The 19,043-nt window shown below is 34.7% G+C and overlaps 3 protein-coding genes across 3 annotated transcripts; 2 read left to right on the top strand and 1 right to left on the bottom strand.

Annotated features, from left to right (window-relative positions):
- Positions 1-231: 231 nt before the first annotated feature.
- LOC113496905 (aryl hydrocarbon receptor nuclear translocator homolog) lies at positions 232-10,120 on the bottom strand. Its single transcript, XM_026876295.1, has 14 exons — positions 9,879-10,120; positions 8,431-8,479; positions 8,208-8,288; positions 5,490-5,650; positions 5,120-5,292; positions 4,823-4,970; positions 4,570-4,752; positions 4,087-4,175; positions 3,791-4,001; positions 3,560-3,710; positions 3,195-3,319; positions 2,685-2,842; positions 2,438-2,600; positions 232-2,001 (listed from the first exon to the last, which is right to left on the bottom strand). The coding sequence occupies exons 1-14, from the start codon at positions 9,904-9,906 to the stop codon at positions 1,838-1,840; spliced, it is 1,884 nt and encodes a 627-aa protein (XP_026732096.1). The 5' UTR covers positions 9,907-10,120; the 3' UTR covers positions 232-1,837.
- Positions 10,121-10,836: 716 nt separating this feature from the next.
- LOC113496907 (mono [ADP-ribose] polymerase PARP16) lies at positions 10,837-14,371 on the top strand. Its single transcript, XM_026876297.1, has 7 exons — positions 10,837-11,097; positions 11,299-11,443; positions 11,686-11,841; positions 12,588-12,797; positions 12,986-13,166; positions 13,416-13,589; positions 14,069-14,371. Exons 1-7 carry the CDS (start codon positions 10,970-10,972, stop codon positions 14,233-14,235), a joined length of 1,161 nt encoding a protein of 386 aa, XP_026732098.1. The 5' UTR covers positions 10,837-10,969; the 3' UTR covers positions 14,236-14,371.
- A 32-nt stretch (positions 14,372-14,403) lies between these two features.
- LOC113496906 (carboxylesterase 5A) lies at positions 14,404-18,243 on the top strand. Its single transcript, XM_026876296.1, has 11 exons — positions 14,404-14,900; positions 15,034-15,126; positions 15,601-15,735; positions 15,816-16,143; positions 16,271-16,470; positions 16,547-16,715; positions 16,808-16,929; positions 17,025-17,250; positions 17,368-17,506; positions 17,613-17,809; positions 18,064-18,243. Exons 1-11 carry the CDS (start codon positions 14,799-14,801, stop codon positions 18,201-18,203), a joined length of 1,851 nt encoding a protein of 616 aa, XP_026732097.1. The 5' UTR covers positions 14,404-14,798; the 3' UTR covers positions 18,204-18,243.
- The last annotated feature ends 800 nt before the right edge of the window (positions 18,244-19,043 follow it).

Genomic DNA, 19,043 nt, shown 5'->3' with positions numbered 1-19,043 from the left:
ACTTGTTTTAGGTCTGGCTGTTGCAACTTAATCTGTTGCTTAGCCCAATGATAGAACTAGCAAAACATTTGCAACCAAAGGCATTATGTATGTATGCACTTCTTTGGTTTCGTAGCGTTAAATGTACGGAACTCCCTACATGGTGGTCTTTAATAAAAAATAAATATATTTTGAGTATTAATTCCGATATTTTCATAGATTTTTTGACAACACATAAAATTAAACGAATACTGTGTTTATAGCGATTTCAACGTACCAGTATAATTTTCTAAATTTCTAGCCACAAGTGGAATGGTGATTACAGTACCTACGTCAAAAACACTAAAAATGATCTTATAGTAAAAGTAAAAAAATATCCTAAACGAGTCTTAAAAATAATTTTAATATATAATAATATTTCTAAGATCGAACAAAATTCTATGAACTAAATTTTGCTAGTTGCACCATCAGTATAAAAACTGAATTTCCAATTCAAAAACCAGGGAACTACCTCACGTCTTTAAGTATAGCGTAGGTTGGAGTAGTTGCGATTATTGCGGAGGTTGTAGAGAGAAACCCCTCTAAGCCGAGAATTGTGCAGACACGCTACCACAATCATGGTAATATTACATAAAGACGTAGTGGTGGACCCACTGATCAATCACTCCACTATGGTTTACCACTCTCAGTAAAGCTGACTCTGCAAGTTAAGTTAATATTAGCTGCCGAAGTTTGTGTATTTATTTAGTCAGATTAAAAACATTTATTGTAAATATTCCTTGTAGTTTCCTTGATAATGCTTCCCGTAAAAGTATAAGAATGACCTAACTTAGTGCTTCAAATAAAAAAGACTTCGATATCTATTCGGCGTACCATTAATATCAATCAAACATAGTCCAATCAATATTGCTTGTTTAAAATTTTAAGCCTGTGTATAAATATAAGATATTTAATTTTCTTTCATTAATTACAATTATATAAAATATTGCAGAATCATCATTACCAAAACACCCTATAATATTTCCACTAATGCCAGGAGATTATATTGAATTAAAGTTGTCATCACATCAGCAATCATTATGTAACATGGTATCAACCATTAGAACAATTTGTTCTTGGTATTTTTTTTAAACACAATGGTTAAATCGGTTTCAGATTTAAATAGGGTTTATCAAAATCTAAGTGGAAATCTAAGTATGTAAGTGTGCTGAATCAATACATGTCTCTTTAGTGTCTCCCGGATCTCAATGCAAATATTAAGCCCATAAGAGAGTCTTTTAATAATTAACTCTTTCGGAAATAAATTTAAATATTTCCTTAACAAAATAATGAGACATACTTTTAAAATATACTGAACTTTTAGTCAATTAATTATCTAACCAATGCATTTAAGTTTTTGACATGAGTTCATTTTCGTCGTAAGTCCTATATCATAATTCACGAATTAAATTTGCATGGATCAAATAAGGTACAGTCAAGATCTTAATAGTATTTTTATCAATTTTTTGTTTCACTGCTACAAGACATTTGTATACACACCTTTTGTGTAAGTACTGTATTAAGGAGCTCTTTGGAATGGTAGTTAAGCTATTGGGTTAAGGTATTACAAATATGTGCACGGCAAATGAGAGATGACTCACACGAAAGCAGCAAACATTCTATTATACTTATCGAATTAAGAAATATTTTACATGCACAGATTTATAATATTCTGACCTATCCGTAACGTCAAATTACGGCTAAAAACATAAAAACATTCTGCCAAAGCAGGATCTTTTGATTATACAATTATAATTTTGATCGATTGATAAAAAATACTGTTCTCGACTGTACATTAGTTAAGTTAATAAGAATAACATTACTCAAAGTTGGAATTAAACATATTAATATTCAGATCTTCAAAGGTGGCGGTCCCGCTCTGGTCCAGTATCTGCAGCATGTCGGACAGCTCGTGCGGCGCGTGCGCGCCCTCCGCGCCCGCCGCCGCGCCGCCCGCGCCCGCGCCTTGCCACGACCACATGCCTGCAACACGCAGGGAATGTACTCACTACACGAAGGAAACTGCTGCTATGCTATATGCCATAATATTATTAGTTCGGTAAATCACAAATAATAAATCAAAATATTATTATAAACTAAAACTGTTTTTATTAGCCGCAAGTAAAGGTTCATTATAGTGTAATACAAGTTTACATACAAACGAAAACATTTTTAGTTAAAATAAAAGTTTTGTGGGATTATTGTAACTGCGTGGATTCATCCACTTGTAACGAGTAACAGCGTTATCAAACAGTCGATCAAGATGGTATTGTATTTGTGTTTTACACTTTGTAGGTAACTTGGACTGCAATAAAGGCATTAATTACTCTTCAAACGAAGCCTTCGTCTCTCGACTAAGGCCTATAAGGAAACAATTCGTTCTCTAGAATATCTAAGTTGATTAACAGTGGGTACTGACCGTGAGAGGGATGCGGATGGTGGTTAAGATGGTAGTGTGCGGCGGGCGGAAGGTAGGCGGGCGCGGGCGGCGAGCGCGCCGGGCTGCCCTCGGCCGCGCCGCCCGCCGCGCCGCCGCCCGCCTCGCCGCTGTACGCGTAGCTCTCGCCGCTGCCGCCGCCGCTCTGCGGACAAATCAGCTCACACATGATTAACGGATCAAAGAAGACGACAATAAGCCAACAGTATTATTATCCAAGCCAGCTCACCGTGCGCAGCGTGGTCCAAGTGGTGTGCGGCGGCGTGTTGGTGGGGCGGTGCGGCGAGTACTCGGGCGCGTAGTGCGGCGCGTAGGCGGGCGCGGGCGCGGGCGCCGCCACGCCCGCCTCGCCCGGCGAGCGCGCGCTCACGCCGCCGCCGCCGCCGCCTGCCGGGACCATACCGATGTTACATGATACAGCTTCTTCAATAAAGTGAAATACAAGGGCTCCACTGGATTATAAGCTCAAAAATTACCAAACGATTATGATGATATTTACTTCATTTTTAATAGACACTGTTTTTTTAACGTAAGCTTTTTTATTACGTTTTATCTGTTTAATTATAACGTAGTGTATTAAAAAACCAATACGTACACTTCACTAGACCGTAGGATGTGCATTGAAATTAAAATAATATGTGAATATTAATTTATTAATTTAAAAAACTCGAAATTCAGATAGACTAGAAATGCCACTTTTTCGTATTTAAGGCAAACAAGCATCTAAACTGCAACTCACCTGGCGGTGCATGGTGTTGCTGATGGAGAGTAGGCGCCTGTGCTTGGTACACGTCCCGGTGTCGTAAATGATAATCATAGTTTTCTTCTGGTGCTGCTTCACCAGTAGAGCTGCCTAAAGATCGGCTATAATAAAACGTAAATGTTACGAAATGATAAAGAAAATGTTAATATAACTGTACCCAAAACGTATTCGTTTGTATTCAACTTTTTAGTTTGTTCTTTAATCAGAAATTGATAGTCATAACTAAAAATATAGAAGTGAACTGGGCTACTTTTGACTGAAGAATCACCGTGTATAAATATATAATAAAACATGAATAATTAAAAACAGTTTTCTGGGCACATAAAAAATACGATATATACTTGGCCAGAGTGTTGGTGCAGACGATGTATTCAACGTCATCGTTGTAAGGGTTCAAGAAAGCAAACGCAGAAGTTCTTAACCAGACCCATTCTCTACTTTTTGTACGAAACCGGTACATCAGCGATATAATCTGGCCTTTTAATTTTAATACTGAAACAATAACATTTACAAGTTAATTTTCCAAAATAACCATAACACATAAAATAGATAATTAACAAACTTCAACAAACCTTGGTCAAAATTATCTCTCATATGCTGTTGGTCTTCAGGGTGGTAAAACTCATAACAAAGTTTTCCCAACAAGTCCGCAGGCGCATACCCGACGACTTGCGTTGCTCGTTGATCAGCAAAAGTAAAGCGACCATCCACTGAATGTCGCGACACAAACTCCACGCCTCCACTACATAAACTATTTTCTGAAGCGTTGGGAGTCGACGTTACCTACAAAAAAATAACGTAATACAATTTGATTGCTTCAAAGATCCTTATAAAATAATATAACATGGGATCTATAAAATGAGTATACCTGTAATCGCCCAATAGCGACCAGACAACAATGAGACGTATCAAGTTCTTCCTGAATAGGACGATCCATCTGCATACCTGAAAATAGATCTGATGTCCCAAAATACTTATAACTATGGTCTTGAATGTTTTTTCACAAAAGAACTCATAGCTAGTGCATTTTATATATTGCGTTACATAATAATTTAATGAATGCATTTTATCATACCCAATAATAATATGTACATATACTTTTGTGCAAATATATCCAATTGATTAATATATGTACTTGTCCTAGTTGTCTACATCTATATATTTATTATAATATACTACACTTTTTGAGAATAAAATAAATGTTCCTATCAAAATTAAATGAAATTTACTTTTTATATTTTATGTCACTTTTTTGTATTATTTGGACACTACAATTAGACTACAATACTATTAAATAAAACTATTAAAATTACAACAGCAAAAAAAATCCTATCAATTTTATTAACATTACCTGTCGGGGGCCAATTTTTTATATATCCTGTACAGTGGACGACTGCGTAGTTATGACCGTCATGTGAAGGACCTAACGAATTTCGAGCGCGAAGTCTTCCTAGGTGAGCACCTTCTGCAGATCCGCCAACTCTCATACGACAGATGAAACCTCGACGAGAGCCCATTACTTGACGCATAGACGCTGCAATAATATTTTCAAATCAGGCTACGAAAACAAAAATCCCAGTTTTAACAAATTACTTGATACTTACATTGGTGTCCTTCTTTCTTTACAGTTCCAGTCTTAAGATCCAAAATACGTCCCGTGTTTTGTGGTTCTTGAGTACTTAACTGTTCTCTAACTTTTTCAACGTCGTCAGGGTGTACTTGGTCATACAAACAAGATGAGTACCACTCACCCTATAAGTTAAAACTATTTTAGTAGGCAACATTTTCATTAGTTGTTTAAACATGATGTTAATTTTTTTTTTCGACTAGATAAACCTAAAACGACGCGTATTTTCTAATGGATAATAAAGACAAATCAAATAATTCAAAAAAGTACAAACCTGTGAATAGTTTAGTACTGGAGCTATACTATCACTGACGTAAATAATACGCCCCGTGTCGCAGCTTACTACAAACAAAAACCCGTCAGCTGCTTCTAGTATTAGATGCTTAAGTTCTTGATCAGTCAAGAACGAAGGTTTATAAGTACCATCCGTAGAAGTATTGCCAGTGCCTGTGAAAATAAGAAAGATAAATTATTATCCACAATAGTACAACTACAGCAATAGTGAAGTTGCCATCTAATATTGTGTAGTTTCATTAAATGTACACACGTGTGTAAGTATATGAACATATTTTATGAAAGACGAATGATCGATCTGAAAAAAATCGTTGCTGTTAGTATATTTATTTTAGAATGATTTACGTTACCTCTTAGGGCTTTCATGTGGGCTACTGCCATACGCAGTATGGTAAGTTTGTCGGGTTTGCGCGCAAGCGCCGAACATGTTGGAACCATATCAGACAGTTCCGTGATATATGCCGTCATCTTGTTTCTTCTACGACGTTCAATTTCACAGTGGTTCTCGCGGCTGGAAGTAAGGATTTTTTTTATACTAACGGGACTTATCTACTACTTAACACGTTAAATATTAACCTGATATTTTATTTCATCAATACATAGTATAAAACAAAGTCGCTTTTTCTGTCATCATGTTGTATGTCCCTATGAACGCTTAAATCTTTAAAACTACGCAACGGATTTTGATGCGGTTTTCAACAATAGATAGAGCAATTCTTGAGGAAGGTTTTAGTGTATAATAAGTTAGGTTTTGTGTAAACTGACAATATTACAACGATATTAGTTAAACATGTCGGAAAAAATTAAGCCATTCGAGAGCTTTCCTCGAGAACGCTGCCAAAACCTTTTGAGTTACAACAAAACTATGTATGGCGGGTTTGTACCTCTTTAATAAATCTACAAAAAAGTCCGCGGTGGTATATGTCTATCTTCCAAGGATAACCCACAATAACCATTTTTATGTGTTTTCTTAATACAGTAAAATTATGGGTTATTTACGAACCTATTTTTAACAATACAGTATTAATCCTTATCCAAATAAATAAGGTAGTTAAGTGTTCTATATTACATGTATAATATATATACATGTAATATAGAACAAAATTGCCTTTTACACTACACCAAAAAAGTGAATAGGTAATGAGTTATCGTAATCGCGAGAAATTAAAAATCGATGAAACGTAGCGAAGATATCGTTGGCATCTATATACTAATATACTTATACTAATATATAAAGCTGAAGAGTTTGTTTGTTTGAACGCGCTAATCTCAGGAACTACTGGTTCAAATTGAAAAATATTTTTGTGTTGAATAGACCATTCATCGAGAGAGGTTTTAGGCTATATATCATCACGCTGCTACCAATAGGAGCGAAGAAAAAGTCATAACTTATATCTTCTAACCACGCAGACGAAGTCGCGGGCAACAGCTAGTCTAATAATAAAAAAGTCTAGAAAGCTGAATAAATGTTAAGCAATAACGTCTTGGGTACAATCTATCTTGGACTCATTTTACGATCATGTGAAAAACGGTGTAGAAACTCCAAATATTTCGTTATACCATAAAAAAGGAGACTTAAGGAATATAATATATGTATTGATCACCTAAATTGGACAACAGCGCTAGACTAGTTTAGTACCCAACCCGAGTCCTTAATCGTAATCCGGTATACTTGATATTATTTGATCGAACAGTGTTGGGGTGACACCCGATCGCGGTAAATATCAAAGGGCGCAACTTGCCTAAATTAAGACAAGTAATATTTTTCATAAGATACGACATCTCAAATTACAATTATATTGGACAGTATTCTTTGGGTTAAGCAACTTTACTGAAACTTTACGCAACATACTCCAAAAGTGGTACAATGTGTCACCTAAAACTAGAAAAGATAAGAAAAAATGGCATAGGTTCCGACCGAAAATTGGTTTGCACCAGGTCTAAGTAGTTCTTTTAATACGTCATAAATCGCAATAAACTTTCATTCAAAAAACTCAAAATTAAAAGCAACTATTCATTTGCATAAACATAGACTATGCATAAATGTGAGGCATTATTTTCTAATAAATCTGTAATAGGTGCCTACTTAAGTAATAATTACAAAGAAATACAAGATTTGTCACTTGATGCAACGGAACCCATCGTGAGCGTGTCCAACTCTCACTTGGCCGCTTTTTTTCTAATGTCAATCGATAATAAGGTCATAGTAAATATCTATAGAGAACTTTGATATTAATTTATTAATATGAGTTAAGCCAATTTTACGGAAAACGTGCGCACTTGTTGCGTGATAAGACACGTTTTCAATCATTACACAGTTACCTAAATATTATAATGAGTACCGTGGTTATGGGAAAACCATAGGCCTTGATGTTGAGATTTGTATTCAATTATTATCAATATACTACTTATACTAGCTGCCTTAGTACATACATTTACTGAGTAGATATCCCCCGACTTCATTCGCATGTTTTAAGCTTCTTCAAGTGTTGTTGTTATGGGACATCCATAACAACAACACTTGAAGAACATCTATTAAGTCGTTCGAGCTTTTGTGGAGATTATCCCGTTAAAAGAACAAAAAAACTCGAAACAAGGCAATTATTGTTATATAAATTGACCTGAAGGGAAAATTCGTATAGACATTGGTTTTTATTAGACTATAAACAGCCGCGTGGCGCACGTAGAGACATTTTTTTTACCGCGCGCCTAATAGTAGTAGCGTAAATCATTAATATTATTATAAAAACTAAGACTGGGATCTTATTACAAGGTACCATCAAAACTGACGTCTGTACAACATGGGCAGTTATACATATATATTATAATAAGTTTTTTTTTAATTTGAACCTGTCGTACCTTCATGTTTTTACGAAGCGATACTCTATGCCATTGACGACTGTCTCATTTTAACGTGTTACATTTTTTGAGATTCAGAGAGCACATATGCAGAGTTTATGTATAACTGTAGTGAGTTGAGTTTGTAAACGTCATTTTCAAATGCAGGGCAGGCAATGAAATTGGTAAAACGACAAGCCAACATAATTAGTTCTGTTCCTGTAAGTTACCTTGCAAATCTCTCCTTGTCTTGAATGTTGTCCTCCTCCATCCTTGTATATTTCCCGCCACTTGCGTCGTCTTCATCTGACCTAGGTAAAGAAAAAATACCTTATTATACATATTATTTGCACATGACTAATAAAAATATATCCATCTTTTTAAATACGTCTTTTTATATCAATAACAATGAAAACACTGATTCAGAAATGATCAACTTTTTTTTCTACTTGCCCGACACTGCCAGCACGGCGTTTTTGTATATCCTTTGATGGGTCAGCCCCTATAATGTAAGAATTAAACATATGAAAAATTATGTTTGCTTACTTGCAAAAAAGTATTATCCTGACCCAGTAAACAAAACCAACAATTTATTAATAAAGACTAAGTAATCAAAATAAATGTGTCAATTCTCATAATTATTGTCGAACAAATTGTTTCAAAAAGTTGCCTGTTCAGCTAAAAAAAAATTAATGATTACAAAGGAATAAATTACAAAAAATGCTGTAAAACAAAATTGTTACTTATAACATGGAAGATTTGTTTGTGAGCAATTCTTTAAGTTATTAATGTATATTGACTTTGCATTTCAATAAGAAATGAACATACATTTTAATTTGCAAAGGCAAAAACGTTATCTAGCATATGACACCAATAAATAAATATATATAACAACCAAGAATCAAGATAAAAACTTATTGCTATTGAATGAAATATGAAATGAGAGTAACTGTGGATAATAAATACCTGTAATATTTGATAAATTAAGGATGGTTCAAGAAAATCATTGGGTTTTATTGTTTACAATTCCACATTTATATTGTAAAAACTGTACAAACAAACATAACACAAAATATCAGTTACCAACCCCAACAAGTCAATTATAAATATATTAACAGCTTTAATAAAATTCCTAAATTGACTGTACATTTTATCATATATGACAGTCACAAGTCTACCTGTACTGTAGAATAAATGTGTAGGTATTCTCATGTTTTCCAAATTGCTTTTAGTTCACAATTTTGTTTAACACTCATTTGAAAAGAATCTGACCAGGGTCCGAATTTGTCAATTACTTGTTCAGTAATTTAGTAATTAAACATCAAATTAGGTAAGTTTTGAAATTTCTCTTTCAAAGTAAGTAACACACCAGCACTGAATCAAGGTCATTACAAGTGATGATGAATAATTTAATTTACAAGACTACTGTAAAAACAGAAAGTACTCAAAATGCTAACTTAAATATTATTTATTTTAGCAAATTCAACAAATAATATTAATTAGAAAAATATATATCTCAATGATCTGTAAGTTCATGAAGATTATCAGCATAGCTAGTATTGCATTTGGTGCATTCCTGATACTGTCTAGCATAAGTTTGAGTACACGGAACTAAGAATTCCTTTAAAAATACATGCGTTATATGGTACACCTCTTGGAACGTATACTGTACACTGCACGTGAATTAGGAATTAAATTTTAGAGCAGCTAACAACGCGTCACGCGGTGCAATGTCAAATTGAAAATAGGTCGATATTTTTGTATCGTGCTATGTAGTTTTGAGACAATTGTTTTAAAAATAATATGTAATGTTGATAAATTATTTCAATAACATGTTTCTATTAACAATGAAATAATACGCTTTCTTACTTATAAAAATTACAACACAACAGATTACCAACCGGGGATAGTGGGAGCCACGGCAGACATCGGTCAATAAACTCATCAGTCCACTTTATAGTTATCACTAACTAACATTAAAGTATAAACTAGTATATTCACTAGAAGTTTGTTCATTTACACACAATGTACAAAGTATGTTTACAGGCCTTCAATACAACACAAACGCCATTTTCCATTTGCAACAATTCACACGAAAACGTCACATGTTTGTGTTGCCCTAATTTTTTTTATTTTCCTACCAAATATTGTCACAGATAATTAGAAACTAGAAACATTATAACAAAAATAAAAAAAAACAACTCGCTTCAATTTGCGCATGGCTTTCAAACAGTATGGACCACAGTGCATAATAATACCACTTTGGAAATATCACACTGCTGAGCTCAGGTCACTTACTAAGTAGGGGAAGAGAAGAGGCATAGTTGGCACACTTGCTCGATTGAAAACCCAACATTTAAAATCTAGGTGTCTTTATGCTGTTTTTCTTCTAACTGCAGTCAGAGAGGGCGATAGACTATCCTAGTAATTGTACAAATAATCTTCATATTACTAAAGAGGTTATTAACTCTACGTAAGAAGTCACTACAATATGGACAAATGCCTTAGCAAGAAGGAAAATCCAACCGTTCGTTCAAGATCTTCATAGTAATACCAGTCGTCGTTAATAATAAATCCCTGATTAGGCAAGTTAATGTTAAACGATACGTTTATTATTCCAAACTCTCATGCAACGCCATCTAGTAAGTGTACTTGTTTGGATTGCGATTCTCATATTTTTAAATTAAACAAGGTAGGTCCATAAGCAGCCATCTATAAGACATTGTTATAATTCTGTACTATTTATGATTAAAATATAGGCATCAATTAAAAAAAATAACCTGTTAATATAGCGAACAAACGTATAAGTTACCTTGTATAATAAAATTACTGGCTGCATGTTCTTCATTTGTTTTATTACATTGACAATTAAAAATGTGACTTACATAATGAAATAAGAAATAAAATGAAGTGCAACTATATTTGAAAGAATTCAAAATTATGACTATTATATAATATTTTTCTTTCTATTCTAAGTGACCAAAATAATATCATGGACGGCGAGCCTGAAGCTTTATCTGATACTGCAACGAACTGTAACTTGGCATCTGCATCTGAGACGTTATCAGATAATAATCAAGCTAAACTAGATTCTTTAGAGAAGAAAGCTGTTCATTTAAGGTTATTGTCCATTTTTGTTTCATTTACTAGGTGTCAAGACCTAATCTATACTAATGACAAATAGTTTCAAAACAATTCTTCTTCATAGATGTGTTTAAAAACAAATACTAATAGAGTGTAGCTAGACACAACTGTTTATAGCTAGTAAGAATTCGGGAATAATAAAGTTTTAAAAATAGTTATAACATTGGTTGGTTTCAGATTAGTTTTGGAAAAGGATTTTAAAGCTGCAGATATTAAATGGAGTCTTTTTGTAGCGGCAGCTTTTAGTTTTAGATATGAAAGCTGTCTTAGACCTTTTCCGCCAGCATTCTTAAAAAATGGAGTCAAGGATATGGATGAATTAGTAGGCTTCCTTAATTTATACCTGCGTAGTTGAACCTACTGTGTATTATAATAAACACAGTTAGTCATAAGCTGTTTCATATTGCTGGATGCTATTATGCTGGATGTATCTTGCTATTGCTGAGCTTTTTTAAATTTTGATCAAGTAGAAAATAAATAATGAGAACCATCAGTGTACACCTTGTACCTAACTTACTAGTTTACTTTTTAATATGGCTTACTAACGACTAAAATTATTTTTAGCTTAGTGTAATAACCGATGTGCCAGCGCTAGATTTGGTCTTACAGCAGTTGGACAACTTAGATAATTTATCAAACATCAGCGATATAATTGACTTATTATTTTATGTGCTCGTGAGATTAAAGGAGCCTACTTTGAAAACAGTGCCCGCTGAAGTGGTATGTTCTATCATTTTTTTTTATTTTAAACTGTTAACGAATCTTCATTTGGTTAGGAACTTAAAAAGGCAAACTCACTCAGGGTGGCCCCAAAGATTTAGTTAAAACAAAACCAGACGGAAAACCACTAAAAATCATAAAGATAAAAATAAAAAAACATATATACTATTTAAATATTACAGTCGCTTATTTATCTTAATATACGCCATTAACTACCCTGTTTCAAATTCTACCATAATTCAATTCCATCCAAAGGTTGTGTGGAAGAGATTGCTTTTTAGCGATAAGACCGCCTTTTGTACTCATCATATAGGTTTGTATTGACCTTACTTGTTTTTACTTATGGTCTACAATAAAGAGAATTATATCTACCTATTCTATAAATATGTAGTTGCATAAAAGTTACCAACTACACGTTAATTATTTTTTACGAAATTCTTTTGGTGTGAACCTACTAAGCGTTCTATGGAAAATATATCGACTATCAAAAAAACGTATTTCTGCTATGTACCTACATTGGCTGATGAATGAATGGCCATTAGAAAATATTCCCTATTCTGCTGTGTGAAAACCGTGAGTTTTCCGCCCCATACTAAATTTCCAATTATTGTGTTGGAAAAAGTGCTTAGAATATTTCGAATAGGGCCAATTTAATCCAATCTCCATTCATTCATCGACCATTAGCAGAATCGGGGCCCTGAATTATGCCAGTCCAGTGTTTAAATAATTCAAATTTCAATTTCCAGCATGATAGTGTGTTAGCAAACGCACATTCTACATTATCTGCACCGAAGCCGCAATATATATTCCAAGTAGCAAGCTCCTGTAAGTCCACTGCAGAAACTAAATGGAAAGAATTGTCTAAGAATCACCACATATTCTATGCATATCACGGAAACCGTTTAGAAAACTTTTACACCATCCTAAACTTTGGCTTGCAACAACACTTAAATAAGGTAATTAATTTTTCAGGGCATGTAATAAAATTTTATCAACATTTCAATCACTTCTATACCTTGTTTTGCTAATTTCTATTTCTTTTGTTGTATACCTTGTGAAGCATTAATTTAAAGTGGGTAGGCACCTAGCTGCCTTTCTACACACTTTTTTTTAATAATCTCTTTTTTTTAACCTATTTTCCTAGAACACACTTCTCGGCAATGGAGTATACCTATCACCCGAATTGAATATAAGCCTGCCGTACAGTCATGGGGGATTCGGATGGGGCGCAAGTTGCATTGGCGGTCACTTATCTTGCATCGCCATGTGTGAAGTTATTGACGCACCCGAAGGAATTAATTACCAAAAGCCTGTATCCAATGAAGGTATAGTTATTTCAAAATGTAAGTTTTAATTCTAAGTCAGCCTTATCGGACGCGCTGTTGCCATATTAGTAATTCTATGGAAAAAAACCAGAGTAAAAACTCCTTCCAGTTTTTTGCTCTTCCAGTTTTGTCACTAAAACATTATTGAAACGGAAACTACACTTCTAGGTTCTCGGTTCTAGGTATACTACTAGGTACTAAAATTTGAAACTAGTGTTATAATATAATTACGTGCGTTTAATATAACAGGTGACGGTATATACGAGGACGACAAAAGCAAATTACTCACTGAGCAAAGTGGCGACGGTCAAATGACTCAATACATCGTTACTAACTGCGATTTAGTGAGAGTGCGATACATGCTTGTTTACGCAAAGCAACCAGCTTCTATGAGGTTTCCTACAGCAAGCGTCAATAGAAATGGTACTTTATTGCTATATACCATTAATTTTACTTTTTAGTATCGTACCTAATTAAGTTTTATCGCTCCACTTCGTACTAATTATAAAGACTAGTAAAACCCTCTTTCTGTGCGCTCGCATAAAGCTAAGGATGCACTAGGGAACAAAAATCTCAAGAATCATTAATTTATGGTAACCCCTTCATTTTTAGTTTATGAGATATAAAAAAATACCTTTCCTTTTTTTTGGAAATCTCTCTAACGGACGAAACTGTTTTGTTTTCTCAAATACCCTATTTAAAGAAGAAGAAAGAAGAAAATATGTATAGGTATTTCTTCTCTAATGTAACTAGCCCTTCCCACACCCACTTCTGGAAAAATAGTCTCTCATTAGGTGAATTTTATACTGGCGTGTTATAAAACAAATTTCCGCTGCACTGACAATTAACTGAAAATTAAGTAGATTGACTCTCATCTAATTGTAAATGTATTTGAATTACAGTTGGTGGGCTCCGTCAGTGGCTGGCCAGGCACAAATTGTTCTCAATCCTACTCGGCTATGGCTTAATGCTGGCGACTATAGGCTTTGCAAACAATCAGCCGATCCACTATTACTACAAAATACTATTAAAAAAGCTCGATATCGCATATAGTACCGTAAAAGTGTGACCTATGTCTGTTCATTATAAATATACATCTGTCTAGCGTAATGGATCGGTGAAGTTAAATTTTTAAGTGACTTCAAAAATATTTTTAGACAATTTTATGTTTATAATAAATCTAGAAAATGTATTTTTCATACCTACCTATAATAAGTTTTGTTTGCATTTTATTAATTTAGCAATAAATTACATAACACAAAATCGGATACTAACACGATTATATCATTCATGTAAAAAAATACAAATTTTATAGTACATCTTTTTTACACGTTTTGGCCATATGGCCATTTGGGTATGGACTTATTTCAATATATTTTGTCACAACAGCGATTGTTGGTAAATTAGAACAATGATGTCCAGTCATCGTTACGTTTCTCTCGTCATGGGCTAATGCGCAATCATTGTACAATCAAAATGTGTGCCCACTCTGAAGGGTATCTACCTATAGTAGAGGTGCACACCATACATCACATGCCTACATTACCATGTCTATACACACTGTGTCAAACCATCAGTTACAGATAGGTACTACACGCAATCGTCCGCTAACACGAAACGTTTCTAATAACAATGTTGAAGCTTGGTGTCTGGTTTATTACTATTTATGGTTTAATTTTTAACATATCGGCACAAGACCCAGTTGCAAATTTACCACAAGGCCGAATTGTAGGGGTAAGTCTAAGTTAAGATCTGAAATTTATACTTATTAGACCTCTTAATACAAGAATTCGCCTATCGTAGACGTAAATAAATGATAAAATAACTCACATGTGCGATGGTTGCTCAATATATTCATTACTTACAGATCAAAGCCTACACAGAAGGTTCTGTTACACCCGTTGAAATATACTACGGAGTGCCCTATGCAACGCCTCCTAAGGGCAGATATAGATTCTCAGTAAGTCCTTTTTTCTTCGTTATTTATTTTTCTATAGAAAAAGTAGGGCTGCTATCTCTAAAATGGAGGAGGCACGCATGGCAGCAGCCAGGAAAAGGTGCTTGAAAACCCAGGATTTAAGACCCTATATAGAACCCGGTGCGGCGTTGCAACAGTTTGATTATAAACAAACATGCTAGTCGGTTCTTCGTTCGATCGCGACGTACAAAGTTTGCGATGCGGGCGCGTCCCAGAGATTTATATTTTAAACCTGACTGCAAATCATGCCTACAGATGCCCCGGATGCCTAATCTAAGAAAATGTTAACCAAATTAGGTATTGGATTATTGGATGTTAAGGTTTTATGAAAATATTCTTCTTTATCCTTTAATTCAAGTAAAGTGCAAGGCTATAAAGCGTGTTACTCTACAGTAACGTAGACGTTTGTGCAAGCTAGAAGAATATGTTTTTATATCGCTATTTGTTTTTATTCAGGCCCCAGAACGCCATGTGGGTTGGAGACGAACGTATTTTGCCCATCGAATACCCCCACACTGTCCGCATATAGGAGATAGTGACACAGATAATTACAGTGAAGATTGCCTATATCTAAACATTTGGACGCCACGGGTCAGGGACAAGTAATTAACTGATCTGTAATATTAAAGTTTTTAGTATTGTATTTAATTTACTAACGTTTTTCTAGGTAGCGCTCAGATGGTAAAACTTTACCAGTAGTAGTAATATTATACAGTGAGACTTGGACAGAGGCTGGTATATCTCTTCCTTGTCAAGAACTGGCGGCCGATGGTGTTGTGGTGGTTACAGTTATGTATCGCTTACATCTTCTGGCGTTCTTCACACTACGCTCAATATCCGCTCGTGGGAACCTAGCACTCCTGGATCAGTACCTGGCATTTCTATGGGTGCGTGACAATATCGCTGCTTTTGGTGGTGACCCAACTGCGATTACAGTGCTTGGTCATTCTGCTGGAGCTGATAGTCTGCTTTACCATATTACATCGCCGCGATCTGTCGGTAAGCCTTTTTTATTTTTTCCCAACGGTAACACCCTTATACACTAATACTACACTGTACTTTACGTACCTACACCCAAGCCTGCGGAATCACACATAGGTCTGAAAGACTCAAATTTTGTCCACAGGATTATTTCAAAGAGCAATTATTATGTCACCATTTGATATCTGGAAAGCTTTAGATGAACAAAACTTTATTGGAGTTACTGAAGTGGAACGAATATCTCGTGAAATTGCACATTCACTCGGCTGTAAGAGTAATAAAGATCAGGAAATTTTGCAATGTATGCGTGAGCGGCCTTTATCGGATATAATGGCACTTTATTCGGTAATAGTATAGAGATTGGACCATTATTATCAAGGCAATGTTCAACAAAATACATGCAAAGTATTGGTTTTTGCAGAATGAAACTTGGAGCAGAGCAATGCAACCGATATCCGACAGCTTCTTACCGTCATCTGAACAATTCTTACCCCGTTCCTTATTGGCGGCTTTATCGGTATCAAAATTTGAAAATTTGCAACTAGATGTAATGCTTGGTGCCTGCGACCTTGAAGGTTTACGGTATAATGGTAAAATTTAATACCTACCATGATAAAAAATATTTAGAACAATCACTGCTTTCCGTCAAAAAATATATAAACTAATCATTGTCATGTTTCAGACGACGAGTATAAGATTTTAATGAAACGAGGAAAATCATATTTATCTGACTACGCAAACAGAAAAGTTATACCTAATAGTTTACGCCTTTTGTCTCTTGATCGGTTGGATGGATTACCCATGGTTCTTTTTTAAATATCATAAAAAATATTTCTAGTTTCTTGAAGCAGTTAAACGAGCTAGATGTGTATAGTAATCAGCTCTAATATAATTTGCAGTTATCACAAGCGGTTCAGTGGGAATACTTAATTGACAAATCAAGAAAAAGTTCAGAGACTCTTAATACCATAGAATTTATCGGTCGAGTAGAAACATCAGCTAAGTGGAGTGCCGGAATTGCGCTTGTAGCAGCTCGTTTAGCTCGTAAAGTAAATCGTCTTTACGTGTACCGGTATTCCCAACCTGCCGGTGTGGATATGAATGGCCGAAACTATAATTTCTCTGGTGAGAAAATGAGTTTTATTATTTGTGTCAAGATTTATATATAACAAACAACCATTTTATAGGTATTTTTTATGTGGTAGGTACCTATATTATTTAAAATATTTACTTAATCGACAGGTGCTGCCCATGGTACGGATTTAGTATCAATGCTAGGTGATGCTTTAATGCTTCAAGTGGCGCGTCGACCTTCGACTGTAGATGAGAAAAAAGTATCTCAGGTCTTCCGGAGATATGTGACAAATTTTGTTAAATTTGGGTTGGTATTTTCAATACACTGGGACTTTAATTATATAGATTGTCTCTGCTCAAAGTTCTTAAACAAATGAATGCTATAAATAGGTATTGAAAATCTTCCTTAATAGGTCACCAGAAGATGATAACTTGTGGTTGAGATATAAGATCGGCGATGCTAAAATATACGACATTCATGACGTGGATGCCGCTAAAACCAGCTCTCACAGTGCAGAAAGAGATGTCAGATTTTGGCTTCAGTATTTGCCAGAACTTGTCAATCTCATTCAATCCGTGGAGAAAACGGAGCAACTAACTGGGCCAAAAGGTGAGGTTATCGTTTAATCAGGTACTATCCCTTTCTATATAGTCAAGAGTAACGTGGAGATTAAGGACTCCATTCAAATTTTTGTAGGAAATTTTTCCTTACCGGCCAGCGCCATGAAATTATAAAACATATTTCCAGAACGTTTAAATGATATCCATTTAGTGTTATCCAATGTTGTGATAAACTCTTCCTAAGTTCGTTAAAAGTATCTATGAAGGTGATGGTAATTTAAACATAGTGTTTTTCTATTCCAGGAGATAATCGATTTCGGGGTGGTGTTTTTGCAATGTGCGGAGTGGCATTGGCACTGTTATTACTATTATGTGTTTGTGCAATACTATTGCACAGACAACGTTCTCGACATTTTACAGTTGCCAATGACGATCACCACTGAAATTATTCTTAATTAAATGCACTGTTATGTCGAAAACACAGTTTGATTTACATAATTTTAATTATTAACCTAACCTAACCTAACCCATAAACAAATTGCTATTAGAAGTTACTAGAAAACGATTTCTTCTTATTAAAATTCGGATGCATTGTGCTACTGGTCACAATAACACTATAAAACTGTGAAAAGTAGGTAAATGTAAAAAACAAACCACTCAGCAACCAAGCGAGTTAACTGGCCGAGCAAGGGATCCAAATAACCATGCCAAGTGTAAATAAATTTATAATCGAAAAAAATGGCTTTTATAGGATAGAAATATACTTTCGTAGAGTTTTTTTGTAGTTTACTTGTGTACAATATTGCAGAATATTATATTATTGATCTAATTCAAAGGGTTTAGTGAAAGTTTGCAAAGAAAAAGACAATAGGCTACTTGCCACTATTTGTATTATTTGATAGAACGGTTCCTTACGATTATGGAAGCACCTATCTTAACATATTTTGAATTAAAAAAAAAAATTCGCTGTGCTGTCAAAAACGCCGTTCGCCATGATGGTCTATTAATTATCTGTGCCGTGACGTGACTATTCTTGTAAACACTACGAGGGACTGTCATAACCTTTTTATCGGAATTCAAAACCATATCTTCGAAAGGATTACATGATAAATATAGTAATTACCACTATTGTGTCGTGCGGGAATGTAAGAATACGTCAATACAGAACCCAGAAAAGGTGTGGATTAAAGTACCCACTGATGAGAATATGCGAAACACATGGTTAAAAGTGATCCCGTAACTCTATCCAGTGGAACTGCAGTGTATTTCTGTGTATTTTTACG

This window comes from Trichoplusia ni, chromosome 8, assembly GCF_003590095.1.
Source record: "Trichoplusia ni isolate ovarian cell line Hi5 chromosome 8, tn1, whole genome shotgun sequence".
NCBI lineage: Eukaryota > Metazoa > Arthropoda > Insecta > Lepidoptera > Noctuidae > Trichoplusia > Trichoplusia ni.
Note: the sequence above shows the minus strand (reverse complement) of the source record. Positions and strands in the feature narration are given on the sequence as shown.